The 25,768-nt window shown below is 45.4% G+C and overlaps 1 protein-coding gene across 3 annotated transcripts in view; it reads right to left on the reverse strand.

Moving 5' to 3' along the window:
* The window catches only part of TNC (tenascin C), a 91,689-nt gene that overhangs the window by 43,885 nt on the left and 22,036 nt on the right, over positions 1 to 25,768 (reverse strand). For all 3 annotated transcript variants that reach the window (XM_032418365.1, XM_032418363.1, XM_032418366.1), the window contains exons 2-10: positions 19,650 to 20,243; positions 15,664 to 17,073; positions 14,132 to 14,395; positions 12,802 to 12,917; positions 11,932 to 12,088; positions 8,244 to 8,513; positions 7,037 to 7,222; positions 6,694 to 6,783; positions 4,767 to 5,030 (exon numbers count right to left, since the gene is read on the reverse strand). In XM_032418365.1, coding sequence (XP_032274256.1) covers positions 4,767 to 5,030; positions 6,694 to 6,783; positions 7,037 to 7,222; positions 8,244 to 8,513; positions 11,932 to 12,088; positions 12,802 to 12,917; positions 14,132 to 14,395; positions 15,664 to 17,073; positions 19,650 to 20,106 — 3,214 coding nt within the window. In that variant the 5' untranslated portion in view covers positions 20,107 to 20,243. The remainder of the gene's footprint in view (positions 1 to 4,766; positions 5,031 to 6,693; positions 6,784 to 7,036; positions 7,223 to 8,243; positions 8,514 to 11,931; positions 12,089 to 12,801; positions 12,918 to 14,131; positions 14,396 to 15,663; positions 17,074 to 19,649; positions 20,244 to 25,768) is intronic.

A 25,768-nucleotide genomic window follows, 5' to 3' on the forward strand; every position in this document is an offset into this window, starting at 1 on the left:
GGGAGCTTCTCACATGCTGTTCTTCCTGCTGGAAATGTCATTACCCCCTCTGTACTTCCTTTCTTCTTTTCCTCTTTGAGGACTCAGCCAAGTGTCATGTCTTCCAAAAAGCCTTCTCTGATATCCTTCTTTCCCTTTGCTCAGGTCTGGAATGGGTCCTTGTTTCTGCTCTCATAGCTTCCCAAACTTCCCTCTAAAACAGACTAGTTATATTCTTATAATTTTGGTTTTGGTTCTCTCTTTCTCATTGCAATGTGCATCATTGTGTGCCTTCCTGTTCTATACAGACACAAGCATTGCCTGACCCACAGCAGTTAAGTAATAAATATTTGTTGGATGGTTAAATATTTGAATAAATTCGGTTTGCTCCATGAATAAATCAAAATGGCATCACAGCAGAATGTTCCCTATTACTTGCAGCTGTGACTATAAGCAAAATTACACCTTTCTGCTTCCCAAACTCATGAGAATTACTGGGGTATCACTGTTGAGTCTTACGCTGGTATGGAAAGATGCTTTATTGGCCTTGTGTTTTACATATTCTCTCTGCTTTATGTCCCTACTGCTCACAGCAAATTCATGGCCTCCACTTTAAGCAGGGTTTCATTGAGTTTATCAAAATATAAATGCAGGGGGTGGGGCATAGGGGAGATGCCTGGCACACACTAATTTTCCTCAACTTTAATGGGATTCTACCTTTCTCTCGCTTTCCTTCTCCCTCCCTCTCTTTATCCCCCCTTTCCTTTCTCCTTCCCTCCTTTCCTTCCTTCCTTTTCTATCTAGAATAAGTTTAACTTAAGACAACAGAGTAACTTCCCTTCCCTTAATCCTAAACAGAGAGAATTTGGGCTGTTAATGCAGAAGTAGAAGGAAAAGACCATGAGATTCAATGGAAACAATACCACTCTGGAGTAGCTGGGGTTCCCAAATCCTCATGAAGCACATATCTTGTGCTTGGCTGTGTCTAAGGCACTGGGGATGATGCAGCACTGGATAAAGGAGACAGAGTCTTTGTATTCTGATCAGTAGTAGGAGGCAGGTCATAGGTAAATAAACCAACTACTGAATAATATCAGGCCAGATAAGTGTCATGAGGAACTCTGCAGCAGCATGAAGGGGTAAATCGGGATGGAAACACCATTTCAGACTGGTGGCCAGAGAAGTCTACTGAGAAATCACTCGAGCAGAATAAAATGAGGGAGATGCCAATGAATAACTGGGAGAGAAGTGGTATTTAGATAGCAGGAATAGCATGTGCAAATGCCCCGAGGTAGGAGCAGGCTTGGCATACTCAAGGAATAGCAGGAAGGCCAGAGTGACCTGGGTGAAATGAACAAGGGGACGAATGGTGGGAGTGAGGTCAGAGAGATTGGAAGGGTCAGATTCTGTAGGGCCATGTAGGCTGTGGTAGGGTCTTTGGATTTTATTTCAGGTGTGATGGGCAGCTGGCTTACGCATACTTTTAATTTGATTCTGCATCAAGGAAAAAGTTTACCCGTTGGCTCAATTCCATGGCTAGAGCTCTGGAATTCCCTGGGGAAAAAGTGCTTTGGGGGCAGCCAATTCCACATCTTCTCCATAAGACCCACGGATAATGAGCAGCACTTTGCAGACTTCTGCCATTAAGAATCTAGTGATGGGGCCACCTGGGTGGCACTGTCGACTGAGCGTCCAACTCTTGGTTTTAGCTCAGGTCATGATCTCAAGATTGTGGGATCCAGCCCCGCTTCAGGCTCTGTGCTCAGCATGGAGTCTGCTTGAGATTCTCTCTCCCTCTCTGTCTCCCTCTACCCCTCCTGCTCATACTCTCTCTCTCAAATAAATAAATAAATCTTTAAAAAAAAGAAATGATAAAAAAAAAGAATCTAGTGATGCAGAACGGGGAGTCCCTTTCTTCTGAGGTTTGAACATCTCAAACCTCAGGCCCTTTGGTTTGACATCTCAGGACTCAAAACCACATGGTACACTTGCCCAAGAGCTCCCATGTGATCTGTTTCTTTTTTCTTTCCATATGTACAAGGCCAAGTGCCTATACTTGTACTTATTTCCATAATCCACAACACAGTCCTGTTTGCCTTTATGTGTTTGTGCAAAAGCTTCTGCCCATTGTAAGCCTTTCCTGATGCTCAGAAATCACCCTGTGCTCCTGCCGCCCCTCTGTACCCGCAGCTCTAGCAAGCGGAGTGTAGTGTTGTCTGTCAGTCTGCGCAGCAGCAAGTTCCCTGGCAGCGCAGATCTGTCCTAACTGATCTAGTGTCCACAGAACTCAGCGCACGGAGCTCAGCTGTAAACACTACTGGTTAAGTAACGTAGAAGACTTGAAAAGATAGAATTCGAGAGACAGAAAGAGATGTCCATCTCACTTCTAATGAAATAAAATTGTCCTATGGAGAAAGCCCTAGGGTAAAATATTCTGGAGACTGTGGGGGAAGAGCCAATTAAAGGGAGTCCGCATATTTTTCCTGAAATGAAGGACGTCTTTAAATAGACAACATGATTTATTTATTTGGAAACCGTATTAAGGATGTGTGGCTGGGGAAATGAAACCACTGAGTCTTTGGGATGCCAAAACTGGGCTCTTAGTCAGAGACAAAGTAATTCCAGCCTGTGGTTCACTTGAAAGCTTTCATCTTCCTGGGCTGCTGAGGCCTGGGGCTTCCCTACTGGAGATAGGAGATAACCTAGCTACAGCCAGAGGGTAAAATGAGTAGAAATAGGAAACTCCTTGATATAGCATATGTCAAACTCAGGGAAACGTGAAGAGAGAGAGAGAGAAGGAAGAGGAGGAGGAGAGGAAGTAGAAAGAAAGAAGAGAAAGAAATGTCTTTTCTCTTGTTTTTCAGATTCATTTGCTGTTCCTTGACACCTTATGATAAACTCATGTTTATAAAGCGGAAACATTCAAATCTCTACCATAGATTTATTTCTTCTGGATTCTGTTTTGCCCCTCCCTTATCTAGGATTGAACTGTCCCTCCAGAGCACCCCTGATGCTCACCTCATAGCTGGGTGGGAAGCAGTACATGCACAGAGGCAATCACATTGACCACTTGAGCTCACTTCAGACTCTCTGAAGAGGCTGCTCTTTGTCTACCAAATATCCCTTCTCTCTCTCTTATAAACAACCACAATTTTATGTGGGCAGCAACAAGCTGAGCCAGTAGACTACCTTTCCTAGACTTGCTTATAGTGTGGAGTGGCCCATGAAATATGAGTAGAAGTCAATGGTGAGGTTTCCAGAAAGACTCATCTAGGAGGTACTCCTTCTTAGTTTTGGTTCTTCCTCCTTCAGGCTGCCTAGAACACAGATGTGAAGGCTGTACTGTGGCAGCCATATTGTGACAAGGAAGTGACTTTGGGAATGGAGCCAAGGACTAAGAATGGTGGAACAGAAAAAGAGAAGGAGCCCAAGTCCCTAATAACTTGAAACTGCTACGCCGGGCCTGAACCACCTAGCCTCAGATTTACCTTATGAGAAGAAACCAACTTCCATTTTGTTGAAGTGACTGTTTTTTGAGTTCTCTGTTATTTGCAGGGGAAGGTACTCATAAATGACAGAGTCTTCAAGGTATCTCCAGATTTGCCCATCACCACGACCCCTTTTCTGCTTATCGAGATGGAGCTGGACTAACATCTCTGCCATGACACTTTCTCTGGCTGCCCTTGATTCTCCCAATCACCCCCTTTCCTTGATGGCATTCCACCTAACATTCTGATATCTAGTCTTCCCCACGGACAGTGAGCAGGAGCACGTGAGTGAAAATAACAATGCTAAGTACGTGACCCACTTTCCCCTCAAATACCAGCACACTATGTAGTCAGTGGGTTCTCAATAAAGACTAATTACATTGAGACTAAAGACTATTACTTGTCAAGCCCTGAAGAAGTAACATTTTTCACCGATACCTCTTGAATAGTTTGGGGCCACAATTCTATGCACATATTTTTCATATCGGAAGAATAGATTTTTTTTAAATTATTTTTTCAACTTAGCCACTGAGGAACTGTGGCAGCAGGTATGAGGAACAGGATATTTGGGCTAGAAGGAACACCGGAGATCAGGATTTAGCTGTCATGGAAAAACCACGTTCGCCTCTTAAAGTCTAGGAGAAAAGAGAAAATGAGGAGGGCGCTGTGCAAGGCTCAAAGGATCATATGCAACTTTTCAGGTAACCTTAGAGGGAAGCAAAAGACCTGGAATAAAAACATTTAGTGGGATGGGTGCCTGGCTGGCTCAGTCAGTGGAACACGTGACTCTTGATCTTGAGGTCATGAGTTCAAGCCCCATGTTAGGTGTAGAGATTACTAAAATAATAATAATAATAATGATAAATAAACTTAAAAAACATTTAGTAGGAAATAACCAAAGAATTATTACCAACATCTTGGTAATCTTGAAAAAAAAAAAAGTGGAAAGTAAATTAATTGTTAGGCTAAAGAGGGAGGACAAAAAATAAACCATTTAAAAGACTCTGTAAAATGCACAAAATTAATTAAAAAAAAAGAACCAAAGACAAATGCAAACCCTGATGCTTTAAGTTCTCCTAGGAAGAAATATTTTAAAAATGCTAGTCATTTCCCAACAAAAAGACTTTGCTGAATCAGTTGACAGAGGAAAAGAGAAGTAAGTAGCTCCTTCAAAGTGCTATGCAGAGAAAGTTGTGCGTATTCCTACCTGGTTTTCCCTTATGGAGACAGCCTGACTTACGGGTCTGCAAACCTCAGAATCAATAGAGAGTCTGGAGCGAGCTCAGAGGCTGACCTCACCTGTGGATGCCTTTACTCGTGCGGGTTTGCTCTTGTGCCTTCCCTTCTCCGCGGTGAGGAGGATGCTGTATTCCTTCCCGGGTTCCAGGCCTCTCAAGACATAGGAGGTGGTGTCTCTCGGAAGCTTCACCTCCACTGGCTGGCCCGAGGGCAGGCTGTAGTTGAGGCGGTAATGGTCAAACTTGGCCGAAGGCCTCCTCCAGAGCAGGGTCAGGTTGGTCTCCGTGGTTTCAGAAACCCGCAGGTCCTTGGGTGCGTCCATGTCTGGGAGGAAAGCAGAGAGATGAACAGGCCTCGGGCTGGGAGGCAGGGCTGCTTTTGGGGCTGATAGTCAGCTCTGGGCTAGCATTCCAGCTCTGCCCTGTGACTGCAGGTGACTTTCCCGTCTGGGTCTGTTTTCACCTCTCTAAGATGCCGTGGGACAGTGCCGCATTGGAGTTTTGGAAGATTAAAAAGAATATAGTGGTATATATCCATACCATGAAATACTACCCAATTAAAAGCATCTAAAAAGAACCGACTGTTGACACAGAAACAATCTGAGTAGACCTCAAGAGAATTATACTGAGTGAAAAATCCTATCTCTGCAGGCTGCCTTCTCCGTATGATTCCTTATATATAGCATTCTTGAAATAACAACATTACAGAGATGAAGATTAGGGATTGCCCAGGGTTAGGGAGAGGGGGAGGGAGGGAAGTGCCTGTGGCTATAAAAAAAGGGGACAAAAGTGACCTTAGTGATGGAACTATTCTGTGTCTTAACTGTACCAGTGGGTGAAAAAAGCTGCTTGGGAAAAAACGGCGTAGGACTAAATACACACACATACAAAAATGAGTTGCATGTACCACTGGTGAAATGTGCATAAAGTTGATAGATTGTATCAATGTCAGTTTCCTGGTTGTGATATTGTTCAATGGTTACACAGTTATTAACCATTGGAGGAAACTGGGCAAAGGGTTTAGGGGGATCTCTCTGTATTATTTCTCACAACAGCATGTGAATTGACAATTACCTCAAAATAAAAAGATAAAAAAGGGTGTGTGTGGGGTGCCTGGGTGGCTCCGTCGGTTAAGCATCTGCCTTTGGCTCAGGTCATGATCTCAGGGTCCTGGGATCATGCCCGCGTTAGGCTTCCTGCTCATTGGGAGTCTGCTTCTCCTTCTCCCTCTGCCTGCCGCTCTGCCTACTTGTGATCTCTTTCTCTCTCTGTCAAATAAATAAATAAAATCTTAAAAAAAAAAAAAGTGTGTGTGTGCAAGTGCTCAGCATTGGGTCCTGCATAATGAGGACCCATGAGGCATGATCTACATCCTTTTTGCACACCAGACCCCTTTTCTTCATGGTGCCTGGGGAAAGTAAGGAGGAGATTGGTGGAGAAATAGAGGGAAGAGTTTTCTTTTCTTTAACACATTTTCCAGGGATGGGGGGAAACTTGAGGAAAGAATCAATGGCTTCAAATCATATGGCTCCTCATCACTCTCATCCAGAGACTGGAGCTTCATGGGTAAGAGCAAAGTCTGTCTGAAACTATGTTTCTGCTACTTATCCTCTGTAGGACAAAACTACACTATAAAAGTCAGGTGTTTTCTAAAAGAAAACCTCCCAGATGTGTTTTGATTAGTCCAAGGTTTATATATATATATGTATATATATATGAAATGGAACTGATTACCAACTTAAGTTTGCAGATTTCTTATAAAATCTGGTTCCAATTTCTCTTAAAAAAAAATCTCATTCCCCTTAAGGATCATTTAGATGTGGCGTGCTTATGTTACTTTTGAATTAGACATCTGGGCTAGATGATCCTGGAGGCCCCTTTCTCCTCTGTGCATCTACTGTTTCTTTCAAAACAGGTGTTCTGCCTCCCGGGCCCCAGCACTCTGTCAGCGCCAAGCCAGCAGTGGGGGGGATCCAGGGCAATCTCACCTGTGGCCGCATTGATGGTGGCTGGATCGCTCTCCTTGTCTGCCTTCACAGCAGACACTCCGATCCCATATTCAGTTCCTGGCCTCAGACCTAAGGGAAAATGTGCAGGTGGATATTTAGCCCCAAACTGGGAAGACGTTCAGAGGATCATCAAAATAGCCCTGAGCTGCCTGTCGCTGGAGGCTACGATTTCTCAGTGTCTGGTATGTTGTACAGACTGCCTTGCTGAAGTCCAAGTGAGAATTGCTGGGAACTGCACTTTACGTGGAGGGCTGCAAAATGGGGACACACCCCCCCCCCCCCCCCCCCCGCGGGTGGGCTGGGTCTGGGATGCAGAGCTTACCTGTGAGCGTGGTTTTGGTGGTGGCTTGCTGGCTCCTTGGGACTTCGACCTCGGCATGGGCACCTCCGGAGATGGGTGCATACTTAATTCTGTAACTGTCAACGGCCGCCTTGCCGTTCTTCCATTCCAGGGTAATGCTGTTGTCTGTCTGGGAGATGCGACGGAGATTCCTAGGAGCATCCAGGCCTGTTTGGAAGAGGATGGGACATTTGCATCGAAAACACCAGGCACTAGGAGCCTGGGAGTCAGACAAGTCTAAGTTGAGACACGAAAGGCACCTGCCATTGGAGAAAAATGACAACATCTCCCCCCAACCCATCTCAATACCTGATGCACAGATCTAAATAAATACTGCATATCGGGCACCTTTCCCAATTATTTTGTCTTATTTTATTTTATTTCATTTTTTTTCCTTTCCCCATTATTAATATGTGTGCTATTTTAGTCATTCACACGCTCCTCAGATTTTATGCTTAAAAAAACTATACAGAAACTTACAAATAAGGTCTGTGAGTGTAAGAACTGGTCTGTTGTGCCCATCACTGTATTTCTAATAATTCATACAGTGCTTCATAATGTGCTCTGAAAAAATATTCATTGACTCAAAGATTCATGGACACTTTGGGACTTTTAAGAGAATGCCACAGGGGCGCCTGGGTGGCTCAGTCAGTTAAGCATCTGTTTTCAGCTCAGGTCATGATCTCAGGGTCCTGGGATGGAGCCCCATGTTGGGCTCTGAGCTCAGCAGGGAGTCAGCTTGAGGGTTCTCTCTCTCCCTCTCCCTCTGCCCCTACCCTCGCTTGCACTCTCTCTCTCTCAAATAAATAAAATCTTAAAAAAAAAAAAAAAAAGAATGCCACAGGCTAAGAGGTTATGGGCATCTTTGTCATCCATGCTTTCCATAAACTGTATTTTACTATGAAAATATTTATTTGAATCTTATTTTAATCAGAACTTTTTTTGTCTGAGATTATCAGACCAGCACCTTATGTTTTTGTTTTTTTTTTTTAGGAGATTATTTGGATATAGTTTTCTTTAAAAAGTTAATCAATTGCTACAATATTTTTAAATAAATATTTAAAGGAATGAAATTTCCCTTTCTACTTTCCTACTGTCAAAGGAGCCTGGAAGATACCAGGCAGCATGGAGTGGGATGGAAGCCTCACAGCCAATCTTTCCTGGCTGTTCACAGGGGAAGGCCCATTACCTGTTGTGAAGGTCTCCTTGGCTGGGTTGCTGGACATGTCACCCCTGCGGGAGATGAGGGACACCTCATACTCGGTGTCTGGCTTCAGGTTCCCAATGGAGTACTGGTTCTCATCGTGTGTGAGATCGATGGTGGTGCGGTCGCCGGGCACGTCTTTGATTCCATAGGAAAGCTCAATGCCATCAATCTCGGCCAGGGGCTTGAACCAAGTGATTAGGGCCGTGGTGTCCGTGACATCTTTCACCTCGATCTGGCTCGGGGCGTCCAAGCCTGTGACGGGCAGACGGCAGAGTGACTTCAGAGATTGGGGCCGGGGCCAGGGGCTGAGCAGACAGGGGCTTACAGCCATCCAGTTCCAGGTGTGGATAGTTCAGTGTCTACTAGCCATCTGACCTGCTTTTGTCTCTCTGTGTCTCCATTTCCCATCTGACAAGCTCTAGATAGGGATGATGACAACTACCTTGCAGGGTTTGTTGTTTTTTCGAATATGAAAGGACAATGCTTGCAAAGCACCTAGCGCAGAGCCTGGAGCGTGGCAGTTACGTGATAAATGGTCATTGCCCTGTTATTATTATCACTACAGTTCTCATGAGTTGAAGAAACATGCTTAGGGCCTTTTTCATTTAAAAAACATTGATTTATATCTGAAACTAATGAGGTACTATAAGTTGGCTAACTGAATTTAAATAAAAAAATAAAAAATAAAAAATATTGGTTTAGGCTCTCTGGCTTTTTATTAGGCAAAACTCCCTGGATGGATAACTTTTCCATCAGAATTATGGAGCCCAAAAGTGAGGCCACCCCTGGCTTGGCCAGGTATAGAGAGTTACTTGTGAGGAAAGAATTCAGGAAGAAAGTCATAACTTGTCCCAAGCCTTGCCATCTTTGTGCCTCCGTCTCAGTCCTCCTCCTGCCCCACCCACCGCCCTTGTGTTGTCGTGTTGTGCGTGTGTGTTGTGTTGTTGTTTTGTGACAGGAAGCATGGCATGCTATTTCTCACCTCTTGGCCCCTGCACTAGCTCTTCCTTTGTGTCTTCTTCCCGAGATTGCCCCTCCCCCTCTAAAAAAATCTCTTATTCATCCCTCAAAACCCCACTTACATATCACTTCCTAATGAGAGTCCTCTTTGACCCTTGTTATAATCAGGTGAACACATACACCCTCCCCAACAAGTATAAAGTTTCAGTTTATGTAAGACGAGTAAGTTCTAGAGATGTGTTGGACAACACAGTGCGTGTAGGTAATCATACTCATTGAAAGAGGAGATAGAATTCATTCTAAGTGGTCTTAGCACAATTAAAAATAAGAGAATCCTTGCACTTTCTTCACTGTTCTGTAACATATTTCTCTACAGTTTGTGTTATTCAACTTAGATAAGGTCTCAATTCATTTATTTAGAGAGTGGGTCTTTGACCCCTTTTAATCTCCAGCAGAGCGTCAGACTTTGTCATTTATGTCTGAATTCTTTTTTTCTAATTATAAAAACAATTTTAATGCAAACATTAAAACAGACCAAGAATTTGGCAAATGCCTAAAATTAAGATATTAAGGCATTTAGCCAATGTTTATTTCTTCAATTTAAAAATAGCTAAGTTTGTGTTTTCAGCTTTGGTTGAGGAGACAATATCAAATGAAAGGAACTTCAGTGTTATATAAGGAACAGGAAGGAGGAATAAGTCCTATCTGGCTATGAGAAACCTGCAGAGTCTTTTCTTTGAATTCTAAGTGTTAACCCATCAGTCTCAGCTTACAGACAATGAACCCATAGAATTCACAATGAAAACAAAGCTAGAGTTCAACAGTGAAGCTGCCTGTCCCGTGTTCTTACAGGTGCCAGCAAGCACCCAAACCACACCTGCTGCTGTCCTTAGCAGCTCTTTCCTAAGTTGGGATTGAGTCAAGCTCACTGATTCTTCCCCCTCCCCAGATTTGGGACCCTTGAATAGAGGAGGCAAGTGCTGCCGTGGCTTCCTAACATGCCAAGCACAGTGCTCTGTCATGTATGTCTTAACTCTCATGACAACCCGGCAAGGACACTATAAACCCATGTGCCTGATAGTAGGTCATAGGCTTAGAGAAGTAGAACTTCACAAGGTGATGGTGAGCGGTGAAGCTGGAATTCACACTCAGGTCTGTTTGGGTCCAAAGCCCATACTCCTGCTCCAGTAAATGTGAACGCCTCTCAAAAGCATCCAGGTGCCAGAAATGGTTGGTAATACAGCCTGATAGAGACAGATACCAGTGGGAAGGAGCCAAAAATGCTTTCTCACCCAAACTTTAAGGTCCTTTAAACCTGGATAAAGTTCGGCTATCAGCAAAATGAACACGTAAATGTCTGCCTCTCAGTGTTGATATTTATGTGATTAGGGAACTTTAGGTGTTGGGATGTTTGTCCTGCAAGAAGACTAAAGCAGCTAATCCCCAGAATTAGATTAAAAAGCAAGGGGTAGATAAATTTTATTCTGTAGTTTTGGTGTGCCTTCTCTATAGCAGGTAAGCATTTGCTGGATCTTTTCTATGCCTTTCTGGTGATCTAATGATTTTTTCCTGTCGATACCTGCTCTCTACCTACCACAGAGGGATGGTGTCAGAATGATGGAAAACACTTGCCTATAGGGGAGACAAGCTAGGAGTTGGCTCTGAGCTAGGCAAAATGTGCAAATATTTAAATGCAAGATGTTCTTTCTTGTCATTAGTCAACAGATTTAACTTTTCCAACAATCTCCTGCCAAAAAGAATCAATTCCTTAAACAGTTGGCACAGATGCTATCTTGAAGATAAAAAGGTTTTCCCAAATGGCAATGCAAAATAATTTTATTTATTTATTTATTGATGTTTAAAATTTTGCTTCTTGGTAGAACAACTCCAAATCCAGATTTTCTTTGTCCCCCTCACCAAAGGATCCAGTAGTGCCAAATTCTATTCTACCCCCAAGAAGTTCTGACATCTTTATTATTGAATGACATTTAATTTATGTTCCTATTGGAGATATAGGATGAACATTCTACAGAGACCAGTTCCTCGTCAATGCTAGTGGTAAAGGGGGTGAAAGTTATAAAACTGGATCCTCGCTGATAATTGTGGCCCTGTGGAGACTCAAGTGTTCACCATGTGATGTTTGTTAAACTGATTTCACTTCCCTAAGCCTCAGTTTTTACTCTTGGAAAAGTAATAACAATAGTATTTTCCCAACCTCTTTCACAAGACTGGTGTATCAGATTAGATGATGTGGTAGGTTCTTTATAATGGTCTCTCTTATTGATCTTCCTGTATCTGTGCCCCTTTGAGATGTTACTTTGAGGCTCCTTTCATCAAGGGCTGGATCTGTTTCCCCACCCCTTAAATCTGGACTGGCCTTGAGATGTGCTTTGACAGAGTGATACAGTGCTCAGCTGCCATGTGATCAGGCCCAGGTTAGCATACTGAGGCCACCTGAGGCCAGCCAGCCCCCAGCCCACACAGATGCAGCAGCGAGCCCACTCAAAAACAGAATTGCCCAGCTGAGCCCAACCCCAAATCACCAATGTGCAGAACTATAGTTTTAAGTCACTAAGTTTGGGGCTTGTTTTTTACGTAGCAAAATCTAGTTGATGCAGAAGCGATAGAAGAGGAAATATTTTCAAGCAGAGGCGCTATGGGGTACAGTCAGCTTTATCAGAGGGTCCGTGCTATTAAAGGTGATACTCACGGGTGGTGGTCACCCTCTTCAGGCCCGGGCCGCGGGTATTGTTTTTCACAATGTGCAGTGAGATCTCATATTCTTGCCCAGGAGCAAGGCCAGTCTGCCGGTATGTGGTCTCTGGCCTCCTCAGGCTTTTGGTGATCTCTCCCTCATCTTCTTTATTCTGAAAGATAGGAGCACCTTAGTAAGACCTAAAGGAGGTTCCAGCCTCTTCTTCTCTGTGGCTCGCTCCTTCTGCATCCACTCCTTCGCTAAGCTCTCCCTTGGCGGCAGATCAGCATGGCAGGTGCTGAGGACGCACAGAGGATAAGGACATTTCTTGAATTGGCTTCTCCCTCTTTAAACCTCTCTACTCACTCCTTGGACACTCAAGTCAAGTGCCAGAATGTGAGAGCCAAAGCAGTCTAGAGCCACAGATTCAATCCTTCCTTTGACAGACCAAGAAGCGAGCATCAGAGAGGTTGGGTGCCTGTCCCATTGGCACCCAGCTAGTTAGTGACAGTGCCTGGGCTCGGAACCTAATTCCCTGCCTCTTATAAGCTCTAAGGCCCAGATAGAAGGGATACTCCATCTCAGATATGCCTGGAGGCATCTGGAGACAGAGCTCATTTGTTCTCTTCCGAGTAGAGATTTGCCAGACTATGAGGAACAAGGGGATGGCTCAGCATCTATTTGAGCTCACAGCCCTAAGGGCTATGCTTACGGACTTATTAAAATCACTTAGAATATATATGCAAACATGTAGGGGCTAACTAACCACAGCCCTGTTCCCCACCAGAAGCTAAGGAAATAAAGTTGATATAAAAGTCTGTAGAGCCCTCGGACCGTCGTTTAGATCCTTGAGGTCAAATATGCCTGCTCCTCTGTGCTCCCTACCATATTCCGGAAGATGATCTCCCACGTTTCAAAAGCGATGTCCAGAGGATCCCACTCCACTTCCACAGATGTCTCCTTGATAGACTTGAACTTTAGGCCTTCAGGTGCAGGCAAGTCTGTCAGGAAGAGCAGAAGAAAGGATGGCTGCATGTTGCGGGGGCCGGTGGACACAGCGGTGATTCCCCTAAACCCCACTGGTGGGTGCCCCACCCCCGTCAGAGCTGGATTCTATTTCCGACTACTTGTGGGATGCTGTTTACTGCGAGACAGTGTGACAATTAGCATTAGGACCCACCATACGATTAAATCCTGGCAATTTCATCTGGTGAAGCCATATGAACCCAGGGTTTGGAATCAGATGGACCTTGGGCTCAAATCCAAGCTCCACATTACAAGTTTTGTGTGCATGGACAAGTTGCACAAAGTGCCCCAAGCCTCAGCTTCTTCACTCGGGAGGAAGAGGTAAGTACACCTGTTCCTGGGAATGTTTTGAGGACTGAGTGATACGTTGCATGTCGACCGCTGGGCATGGTTCCTGGCGCATTGCGCATTTCAATACGTGGCAGCCAGGGGCACCTGGGTGGCTCAGTCGGTTAAGCGGCTGCCTTCGGCTCAGGTCATGATCCCAGGGTCCTGGGATTGGGCCCCGCATCTGGCTCCCTGGTCCGCAGAGAGCCTGCTTCTCCCTCTCCCTCTGCCTGCCGCTCTGCCTATCTGTGCTCTCTATGTCTCTGTCAAATAAATAAATAAAATCTTAAAAAAAAAAATACGTGGCAGCCAATGTTATATTTGCTAAGCAAAAATAAGGACCAATTTCTAGCCACAACTTGCTTTTTAGGTATGAAGGGAATTATACTGTTGTTGGATTCTTAAAGGAATAACTTGAACCCTAATGTTTCTACTTTTTTTTTTTTTTTAATATGTGGACAATGAGCTCCATAGAAAGGAAATAGTAGAATAGAATGGGTAAGAGCATAAACCTGCAACCAGACTTTCAGGGTTAAAATCTCATCTCCACAACTTATTGAGTCTGATTTGGGAGGAGCTGTTGACCATTTAGTCTCAGTTTTCTCATCTGTAAAATGGGTTAATAATTGTCCCTATCTCATAGAGTTATGGTGAGTTAAATGAATTACTAGATGAGGGGTTTCTTTTAAAAAAATTCAGTGGGCTTAACTGGATCCCGGGGTCTTAATTGGTGCAACGATGAAAGGACAGCTATGCAGCTACGGGGCAAAGGTGAGGCAGTGACCCGTGGGGGCAGGTCATGCACCGGGCAAGCCAAGGGCAGTAGAGGCTGCGGGGGTGGGGATGGGTTCTGGGCACTCACACGTGGCCACCCTGGCGCTGACGGGAATGCTCTTCTTGTTTTCCAGGATGGCAAAGACGCGGATAAAGTACTCCACGCCAGGCTCCAGCTCCCGGATGGTGGTGGACGTCTGGTCCCCAGGCACGCGGAACTGCATTTCCAGGCCGTCCTTGTGGGTGGGTGTGTACATGACCAGGTACTCCGTGACCCGCATCTCGTTGTCCCAGGCCAGGTTTACGGTCTCTTCCGTCACTTCTGTCACGATGAGGTCTTTGGGAGGGGACACTGGCAGGAGGACGAAAGGACAGCTTGGGTCAGGTGGTGTCAGTAAGGTCCTCTATAAATTCTCTCTCTAGGCTGCTTCCCTTCACTTGTCCCCTCCATTACCAGTCACAGAGCCCTAAAATTGAGCTTCCATTTCCTAAGATGAAAAACTCGTCAAGGACCTTCTGCTATGATCCAACTTGAAAACTTTTGGTGACCTTCAGGCTAAAGTGCTGAGTCTGCAGTGTGGCCGTCAGGCTTCTTTGTGACCTGACCCCTCCGACTTCTCTACTCCCTGGACCTTAGTTCAGATTCAGGCCATTTGCACGGGCACAGGCAGCCTGAACTTGGCTCCCTGCTCTGAACTTGAGGTGCTGGAAAGGTATCTGGGGCTCATTTGGTCCCATTCTTTCATTTTCTAGATGTGAGAGAGGCAGAGGGACTGGCCCAACTTTGCTCATCTCATCAAATTTGGGACTCACACCTCCTCCCTGCCAGTCTGGTGTTCTTTCCAACCAGGCTTCCCTGCCTTGGGCCCATTCAACACATTTATTTATTCATATCAATGATACCTTCAATCGGGGCAGAAATTCTCTATTACAACAGGTATAGTCTGGGTGGATGAGAGGAGTACAAAGAAGACCCTCAGTGAACATGAGCATTATCGTTCTTTGTTGTATTTTCACTCAATCCATGTTTATTGAGCACTTACTGTATACTGTTCCTTGTGCTGTCAGATTAGCGCTCCTTGAAGGAGCTCATAATCCTCGGGATCGAAGACAGTTACGAATAAATGAGTTAAGAGATGGCTCCACCTTGTAAGTGATTAATTAGCATTTACTCTCTGAGTGTGCATGTAGAACAGTTTGTTTTAGGTAATCTCACTGTCCATTCAATTGAGCTGAATTTTTGCTTCCCTCCAAATAGAGAGATTTAGGTTATTTTTGGTTCCGTGTCAGTGGGGAGGAGATGAGAGGGCTCATATTTAGCAAAAAGGCTGTCTTCATTTCATCTACCTCACCACGGGTGTTACTGGGTGTTACACTCGGTGTAGACCAGATGGGTAGACTCAAATAACAGCTCTAGAATGTACGAGCTAAGTGTTCCTGGGACAATTCTATGACTCCCCTGAGCCTCCGAGCCTTCAATAGGTAGCCCTGTGACAGGTGAATAACCAAGGGCCCCTGCTAAGGTGTGTGTGCGCGGTGCGCGTGGGCAGGTGTAATAGGACACCCAGCTCTCCAACCCGCACCAGGGCCCGCTCCTGAACCAATGGTCAGTGGACTCACCCTCGGAGCAGTCGTCCCCGGCATGGCCCTCGCTACAGATGCAGCGGCCCTCCACGCACTGGCCCCAGCCGCTGCAGTCGTTGGGGCAGGAGCGCCGCCTGCAGTCGGGGCCCGCGAAGCCCTCCTGGCAGACACACTGCCCATCCTCGCAGCGGCCCCGGCCGTGACAGTCGCCGGGACACCTCCGCTCCTTGCACGCGGCGCCCATGAAGCCCTCGTGGCACACGCACTGCCCGTTCACACAGCGGCCTTGGCCATGGCAGTCGCTGGGGCACGCGAGTTCCGCGCAGTCGGGGCCGGTGAAGCCATGCTCACACTCGCACCGGCCGTCTACGCAGCGGCCGCGGCTGCTGCAGTCCCCGGGGCAGCGCAGGTCCCGGCAGTCCTCCCCGGTGTAGCCGTCGTCACAGACGCACATGCCGTTCACGCAGCGGCCGTGCTGGTGGCAGTCGCTGGGGCAGCTCATGTCACTGCAGTCGTAGCCCTGGAAGCCCGGCTCGCACACGCACTTGCCCTGGACGCAGCGGCCCCGGCTGTGACAATCGTTGGGGCACCGCAGCTGGCCGCAGTCCTCCCCGGTGCGGCCCTCGTCGCACACGCACTGCCCGTTGACGCAGCGGCCGTGGCCGCTGCAGCCGTTGGGACACTGGAGCTCGCCGCAGTCGGTTCCCGCGAAGCCGGCGTCGCACTCACACCGCCCGTCCGTGCAGCGGCCGTGCTGGTGGCAGTCGGCGGGACACCTCTTCTCGCTGCAGTCGGGACCGGCGAAGGCCGGCTCGCACACGCACTGGCCCTGCTGGCAGCGGCCGTGGCCCGAGCAGGCGTTCGGGCAGCTGAGCTGGCCGCAGTCTTCGCCCGTGAAGCCCTGCTCGCAGTAGCACGTGCCGTTGACGCAGCGGCCGCGGTCGAAGCAGTCGTTGGGGCAGATGAGCTCGCCGCAGTCCTCGCCCGTGAAGCCGGCGTCGCACACACACTCGTTCTCCACGCACCGCCCGCGGCCGTGGCAGTTGTTGAGGCACAGCGGCTCGGCGCAGTCCTCGCCCGCGAAGCCGTCCTGGCACACGCAGCGGCCGTCCACGCACCTGCCGTGCTCCTCGCTGCACGCCACCGGGCACACCTCCCGGCTGCAGTCGGCCCCCGTGTAGCCTTCGAAACACACGCACACCCCGCTCACGCACTTGCCCTGGTCGTTGCAGTCGCCGGGGCAGGCCAGCTGGCCGCAGTCCTCCCCCGTGAAGCCCTCGTCGCAGACACACTGCCCGTCCAGGCACTGGCCTCGCAGATGACAGTTGCCAGGACACTCGGGCTCCGAGCAGTTGGGACCTTTCCAGCCGGGTTCGCACACACAGCCGCATCCTTCCGCGCTGAAGTTCCCGCGGCCGCTGCAGAAGGGCCTGGTGTCCAGGCGGCCTGCAACGAGAGCGCAGAGGCTGACCCCTGAGCCTAAGCGGCTGCTTTCCTGTTACCACCTGCCTGACCCAGATTCCAATGCAGCCGGAAGATGGTGGCACCCTCAGCTCCCATCTGGCTTGGAAACTAGTGGCTTCATGTGTGAAATCAGAGGGAACTGACATCCCATTAGAGTAGGTGCGAATTCTTAACCTGTCCTCTCAAATGTAAAGAGCGTGTACTTACATGTGTAGCTGTATGTGTGTGTGTGTGTGTGTTTTCCACCCACCCCGCAACCCCTCCTGGGAGAGGATCCATAGTTTTTATCGAATTTTCAAGTATTCCCATGACCCCGGTGATTACTAATCATTGCCTTGTGGAATGTATTATGCTGGGCTACATAGTTTCTCTTGTACCTTGCCAAGGTCAGGCACATAAGAGAATAATTGTTTCACACAAGAAATATTTGTTGAACTGAACTCAATTCTGATTCTGGCTCAGTAGCTGTGCTGCATTTGGAAAGGGAGTTAGATGCTTTGGAGATCCGTTTCTTCATTGGTCAGGTGGGACCAATCGCCTGCTTCCCTGGGGTGTATCGGGGTTAAGTGAGGACATTACAGACCTACTGTTGTTCTCATTGTGATCTTCTCTTGCAGTTTTTTGGGCTGACTCAAGTCGGTATGTGGGTTTACGTGACCGAACTTTCTAATTTTCCATTATTGAAATGAGGCAGCATAGGAATGGCTTTCTAATTCTGTCGGTACAGCTTATAATGTGGCTTCACCCCCACAACACTCATGTGCGTCTAGCTTTTTCCCTCCCCATCCTGAAGGCTGCAGGGGTGGGTGAATCTGAGGAAGACATGGTCAGGGCTGACATGACTCCATCTCTTTGAAGTCTACATCGTGTGTTGGCTCAGCTTGCAGGAGTGACTGGTGTAGTCTCCATGGAGCCAAGGAGAAGAAACAAAGCTCACTCCATTTTCTCTGTACCCAAATACAGTTGTATTACTATGTTTTATCTCCTTCCTAACAGCAGGGAAGAAGGCAATTAAAACAAATAGTTTGAAAGGTGAGAATCATACGTTTTCATGTAGGGTAGCCACTAGACATATGTGGCTACTAAACAATTGGATTGTGGTTAGTCTGAATTGATTTGCTATAAATGTCAAATACATACGGGATTTCAAAGACTTCGTTTAAAGAAAGGAATATAAAATATCCATTAATAAGTTTTGTGTTGATCCCATGGTGAAAAGTGGATAATTTGGTTACACTAAGTTAAATAAAATAATTGATTAAAACTATTTTCACCTGTTCCTTTTTCATTTCTTTAATGTGACTATTGGAAGAGTTAAGAATACATATCTGGCTCACGTTATATTTCTCCTGGACAGCACTGCATTAAACAACTATTTCAACCCATTCTTTAGCATTAATTCTATTGTGTAACTCCCATCTGCATTTTGCCAGGAAGTTGATGGAAATGGAAGATAAAGTAATTCGTGCCTAAAGAAAACATTTTCTCCCCCCTTGGACACCTACAGCATGTCCTATAGTCCTCTCCACCTACAATGATTAGGTCTACTCTTGAAATAACTTATCAAAGTGCTTTCTGGTCATTTTGTCAGGGTGGCAGAAATAAAGATGTTCAGCTCTGATTTGAAGCTGCCAAAACTCCTATAGCCCTGTCAAGTCTAGGCAGTGAAGATGAAGACAATTCTAAAGTGGCAAAATCCCTGAGAAAAAGATGCACAGGATACAGGTTATCACGGGGTGGGGGTGGGGGTGGGGGGGTGGGGGGGAGCGTGAGCTCTGGAGACCACAAGCCCACTCAGAGATCCTTTCTCTTATTACTCTTGGTGTCTTTTTGTGCCAATTGGTTAACTTCTTTGAGTCTCAGCAGTTAGATCTGTAGAATGGGAGTATTAAACCTTATCTCAAAGGGTTGTTGGAAGGGTTCCATCAGGTAATGAATTACAGTGCCTGATACATGAAAGAGGGCTCAATGTATATTGTGATGATGGTTGTTGCTGCCATAAACTGGAACGTTTTTCCCGGTTCCCAGACTTTGTATTACCACAGGCAGCGCTGTGTCTTTGTGAGAACACCAGGGTGTGAGATACTGTGGTTCAAGTCCTCACTCGATCACTTGTGGCAGGACCGTGAGGAATCCCACCCTCCTTCTGGGCCTTAGTTTTACGGCCTGGACAGTGATGTGATGAGGCCATATTAGCACCTTTCAGAGAGTGATCTTGGGTCAGGAATTTCATGATACGGTTCATAGGTTTTGGGGTAGAGAATTTGTAGATCTCACGGTCAAATAAATGTTAGAAACTGGTCATTAAGGTGAAACAAGGTTTTTCCAAGAAGGCTTCTCAGAGGTCTAGAAACTCCTTTGAGAAACATTTGTCACCAAGACTCTCCAAGAGCAGAACAGAGATGGTTTACATTCTGCACATTTATTTGACCATAAAATCTCTTCTCAGTGAACACTTTGTGAGGCCAGCTCCCCAGGGAACCTGTTTTGGAAACAAAGTGGCGGATCTGGCCGTGCTCATCATTTCTCGCATCTGGACAGTGAGGGGCTGGGCGTACCTTCCGCGGGCTGGAGACAACAGCCAGCTCCTGTGGTGCATTGCTCCCGCAGGGAAGACACCAGATTCTCCAGATCCTCCAGTCTGCTCAGAAGCTCCTTGACGTCAGGAGCCGCGGCGCAACCGCAGGCCCGGCGAGGGATGTTGATGCGGTGTGTGAAGACGATCTGGTTTTCCCCGTTGCCCATGTGCTCCTGGAAGCTCTCGCTGGGCTCTGATGGCGGGGCCAGGTCCTTCTCCCCGCTGGCTGATTCCAGATCCACGGAGCACTGGGACCCGACGGGCAGCTTGATGTTGTAGACGTGGTTAAACACCACCGGCTGCTGGTCCTCCGGCACAGTGACATTGACCCCGCTCTGTCGCTTGTGCCGGATGACTTTCTTGAGGACCCCACCTTCGGTAGTGAGGGTGAGCGAGGCTAGGAGGATGCCCGCCAACAGCCGGGTCACGGCCCCCATGGCGGAGGTGGGTTTGGCTGGGGCGTTTCTGTGCGCTCACTCCTAGGGTGTCTCAGTCTCAGGCAGAAGTGAGGATGTGGAAGCACAGAGGAGAATCCAGATCAGTGTGTTCCTGATCTTCCCGAAGGAATTCTCTTCTGCAAGGAAAGGAGGGAAAGCAAGCTTGTTAGTATCCACTGCTAATCGACTCTATTGAGTATCATCATTCCAAGTGAATTTTGATGTTCTATCTCCTGCGTTTGAAGCTCTCCTGATACTCCTTCAGTATTCACTATAGTGTTGATACCAACTAGTCTCTAAAAGAATATTGCCATCTTGAAGGAATGATTTCACTCACTTTTCAACTTCCGGAAATACAGGGAGATGGCAGGGAATACAGAAAAAGGCAAAACTTTGGAATAGTATAGACCAGACCTGGATTTGGATCTCAGCTCTAACTCTGTGCCTTTGGGTAAGTCATGTAACCCTTCTTTGTCCTATTTCTCTTTCTGTATAGTGAAGGGCTAATGTTGGGGTTAAAATAATGATATAAGTAAAAACATAAGTAGAAATCTTTCATAGATTTACGAATCCCTTCAATATTTACTCGAGCCCACTGAGTGAGTCATTGTAATGCTATGAGGCCATAGTCGCAGTAGATGTGTTCAGTAACTCCTGCCTCTTATTATTGGTCCTCCAGTCCATATTTAGCAGCATCTGCTGGTTTCCCTCCACTCTGGGAGACAGAGGTTCAAATGATGAACGTGCTAGAAGGCAAGGCGAGCTTTAATTCCAGCCCAGCTTCTTAATTGTTGTGTGGCCATTGGAACAATACTCTACCTCTTTGAGTCCCAGTTTCTCTTCTCTTTGATTTATTTCTAAAACCTTAAAAAGTCAAGTTTTTTGGAGAATCTGACAGAATGTTTCTAAACCAGTTGTCCAAACTATGATCGAGGGCAGGAGAATGTCCATGAGCCTCTGAGGTCTTCTCCAATCTACAAGTACTTACACTATTCTCACTGAGTGTTATGGACTAAATCCTGTCCTCTCTTCCCCCCAAATTCATATATTGAAGCCCTAACCTCCCATGGGACTATATTTGGTGATAGGGCCTTTAGAGAGGTAATTAAGTTTAAATGAGGTCATAAGAGTGGGTCCCGAATCTCTTTGTGCTAGTGTCCTTAGAAGAAGAGGATCACCATGAGACAGAACCCTCCCTCTCCCTCTCTCTCTGCTCCTGCACAGAGGAGAGGTCATGTGAGGACACAGTGAGAAGGCAGCCATCTGCAAGCTAAGAAGAGAGGCCTCACAAGAACTGAATTTTCCAGCACCTTGGGTGGTGGAATTCTATCCTGTAGAACATGTAAGAAAATAAGTTTTTGTTGTTTAAGCTAAAATAACAGTCTGTGATATGTTTCTATAATAGCCCGAACAGACTAATACACTGAGTTTTCCACAATAATCAGAGTTCTGTGGAGATAGAAATAAACATAAGACTAAGTGCCTACCCTCAGAGGCCTTAACAATAGAATTATAAATAAAATGGAATCACACATTCAATACTTAAGGAACAAAGCAGGAAGGAATGCAAATTACTGATTTTGTGGTATGGAATTTGAAAAAAAATGAAAAGAATTGTCAAAGAGTGGTAGTTGGAAAGGACAGAATTCAAGCTGAGCCTTAAAGAGTGAAAGGATTAGATACCAACAGTATATGGAGGAGATTGTGCTATTGTGAGGCAGTTCTTACTTGGCTCAATTGTCTTGGTCATCTCTCTTATGACTATTTATCAGTATGGACAATCAAGGCAACAGAGGCAAGGGCTGTTGTCGAAGGTGGTTGAGAAATTTTTGAGTAGATAGGAAGACATGGCTAAACCTTAGATGATTATAATATTGACCTAATATGCTCTGGATGCATGTGGGAATGATATATACAGGGAATGAAGTCATTCATACCACTCTTTAGTTAGAAAATACACCAGAATATAGTTCAAGAAAATAGTTGAGAGGTATTTGGTTTTTAATCAGTCACTTTGCAAATTGGCGTTTTCCTATGCCCATGCTATTCTTATACTTTCTCCTTCAGAGTTAGCTACGTATGTCAATTAGATTCAGTATTTGGAATACTTATCCTATAGGAGGTTCTCTAACTTTTTTTTTTTCCAGAAAGATTTTAGCGCAACGATCAAATGCATCAACATGATCCCATGTGATTGCCTCCTGCATGAGAACAGAAAGTCTTTGCGAAATCTGGAGAGGGATTATGGCAGGGAACACTGAACTGAGAAACATTTCTGTAGGACTGAGCACGGGTCTGGGGACCTAGAAAGCACTGGCTATGTATTTAATCAAGAACTTCCTATCCACACATCCCCATCACATCCTAATTATATTCATACTTGATATTTTACCAACTATCCATGTAACAGCTACATAGGGCATCTACTCCCTGGTTAGGCAAAAACAAACAAAACCCCAAAACAACAGCAACAACAAAAAAAGGAAACAAACACTTCTTTTGAGTATGCTTTTTTATTCAAATTAGTTTCCTAAATAAGAATGTGTGAATCTGCAATGTAGGCCAGCGCACTGAATAAAAATGATTATGAAGAAGAGAAACTTGGTAAGTTCTTTTCTTTTAAACCAGCATAGTCCATCTTATTTGTTTACTGGACAAATATTCATTAATTGAACACTCTATTGCAATCACTTTAACTCTCTTTGCCTTCCACAAAGTCCTTCCTTCTACCCTCTTTCCATCAATTCTTAGCTTTTTCTTTTCTTTCTTTCTTTTTTTTTTATGAGGAAGGGCCATGGGCCAAGCTTGAAATGCTTTTGGACTTTTATCCAACACTTTTTTGTGTGTTGCTAAATGACTTAAATTTCCATCTAAAAGGCCATTAGAGCTGCTGGTTGAGATGCTGAGGCAATGAGTCTAGGGTAATAATGACCAGAGTATGGGTTGAGTGAGGATTTTGCATTGCCGTATGTAAGAGACTTACACTGGCACAGCCAAATGCTGCATTGTTTGGTGGAAGGACATGTGATTCTTGAAGGTTGTGTATTTCCCATTGGCTCATGGTGGTCTGAGGGCAGGTGGATATTTTTTGTACTTTGGAAAAGACCCATTAAATCTTCAGTGTGGAGGAAAGTGCCCAGGCTTTAGAATTAGACATACCTGGGTTCAATGCCACTCACCGGCTCTGTGACTTTGACAAGTGACTTATCTTCTCTAACCATGACCTTATTTGTAAAATGTGAGTCGAAGTCTTTCCAAAGGGAATCGTGGATTAGAAATCATTACAGAAAGCACCCAGCACAGTGACAGGCCCATAGTAGGCACACATTAAAAAGTAGCTGCTATTTTGTTGCACTCCTAACAACAAAAGGTAGCCATGAGTCCAGGCCAATAGCTTCCCTTTGCTTAAGCTTGAGCTTGACCTCCACATTGAATCCTGTCTTAAACTCTGTAGCAACCTGGATCTAGATGAAAGAGGCACTGTAGAAATTACTGATGGGGGAGGAGGTAAACCTTATGAAGATAAATTTTCTAGAACTGGAAATATTTATGCCAGAGAGGAAAAAGGGAGCAAATAATAACCTTTAAAAATGTAAAGTATTCTCATGCAGACAACTGGCTGGTTAATGTCTCCCTTGAGGATAGACCTAAGGATAATTATTTTAGATTGTAGTTTATGATAATTTAGGTTAAACATGAAGGGTCATGTTCTGACAGTAGGGCTTTTAAAATTTCAGAATTAACGACTTATTCTATAGAGACTCCTTAAAAAGCACAAGCAGATTCTTATCTTTATAAGAAGTGATCAGGCAATAGAAGGTCTAGAAACTATCTTGTAGGAGGAATGAGTGTGGACTGTGTGATTATCCTGTAGCTGAAAAAGCCAGGGTTGAGAGGGACAGGATGACCACGTATAAATCCTAGGGAAGCGGGAGCTGGCTAGTCCCTTGTGTCCTCAAAGGACAGAACAAGGGCTGATACGTGTTTATGTTGGGGGTGGGAAGGAGGGTTGGTTACAAGAAGCCAAATTTCAGCACAAGAGGAGAAATATTTTTCTACTTGGAACTCTCCAACAGAAAGGGCTTTTTTGAGCCCTTTATAGCACAGTCCAAGGCACTGGAATGTAGACTAGTGTTGAAGAACACGGCTTCTGTAGACACACTGTCTTGGGTTTGAGTCACTGTTCAACTTTCTCTTTCTTGGGTAAAATATTATCTACCATCTTAAACCAGAGTCACGTCATCATTAAAATGTGATATAGGGGTTCTCAGAAAATTGTGAAAAGTGCACAAGATAATGTGGGTCGTAGGGACGGCACAGCCTTAGCAGAAGGAGCTCATCAAAGGGAAGCTTTTGTAGTGATAAGTATGGCCTTCAATTAATATCTTTTCTAGAATTTTCTTTCTTCCAACTCTTGAAATCTACCTTGGCATATACAGATCTGCTTTTTAAGCAAGGATGAAAGTTCTGCAGTGAAGTAGAGAGTTCTCTTTCAGAGTTCCCAGACAAATATGCTTTGGAAGATATGGATGTAGATATAGATCCAGGTCTGCCTATGTTTTATGATAAGATTAAAGGATCTAGTTGAGTATCAGGGTTTGTAAAAGAGAACAGCAGGAAGAGACACAGCCTTTGTATTGGCTCAACACAGATCGCTGGTGTTACACGTTTAGGACAAAAGGGCTGTTTCCAAGCTTTGCATGTTGCCCTGCTCTTTATCCTGTCTCAGCATATATTCTGGGTGCAGAAAAGTAGTGCAGGGCAGACTTTGCTTTGTATCTTTATCAAAAGCAATTTTTAGGTCCAAATGAACTGCTGTGTATTTTTTTTTTTTTGTGAGACTCTTTAGGTCCCTCCATTCCTGTTAGTTTCTCAAAACAAAATTAATCTGGAGAGGAAAAAAAAATACCGTAAACATTTCCCCATGAGGTCGAAGGTTCAAGAAGAGGTAGAAAACTTTGAATTCATTGGTCTAGAGCTGCAGTGTCCAATATGGCAGCCACTAGTCACAAGTGGTTGTTAAAATGAAAATGAATTAAAATGGAAAACAATGAAAATTTCCATCCTCAGTTGTACTATTCACAGTCAAGTGTTTTACAGTGGCATGGGGCTAATGACTACAATATCAGTGCAGCTAAAGAACAGTTCCACTGTTGCAGGAAGTTCTGTTGAGCAGGATTGGTTTAGAGGACGGCTTAGTGATCTTAAATCCATGGTACAGACGAGGAAACTGAAGCTCAGAGAGGTCAAAGAGAGTCCGTATGATGTTGCTAAGTGTCCTGTCTCATGAAAATGAGGTGAGTACCTCAGGTACAGAGGGCAGGGGACTAGTGTAAGAAGATGCTGTTATGTGCTAACTCAGCGAAGCATAAGCAAATGTGTACATGCAGGATAATCTCCGTTATGTTTTTGGACCTTACATGTTCAAACATATCCAGGTACAAGTGAGAAATGACCTTTCTGGCTATTGTCCTCTTCAACTCTGAAGGGACATCCACCTTGCCCCAGGCCAGCATATTTCCCCCCTGCTCCCCATCCTACCCTTGGGATAGGAAACGTTTTCTTCCCTTTTCCTTTCTTTCTTTCTTTCTTTCTTTCTTTCTTTCTTCTTTCTTTCTTTCTTTCTTTCTTTCTTTCTTTCTTTCTTTCTTTCTTTCTCTCT

Source organism: Phoca vitulina, unplaced genomic scaffold (genome assembly GCF_004348235.1).
Source record: "Phoca vitulina isolate PV1807 unplaced genomic scaffold, GSC_HSeal_1.0 scaffold21, whole genome shotgun sequence".
Lineage (NCBI taxonomy): Eukaryota > Metazoa > Chordata > Mammalia > Carnivora > Phocidae > Phoca > Phoca vitulina.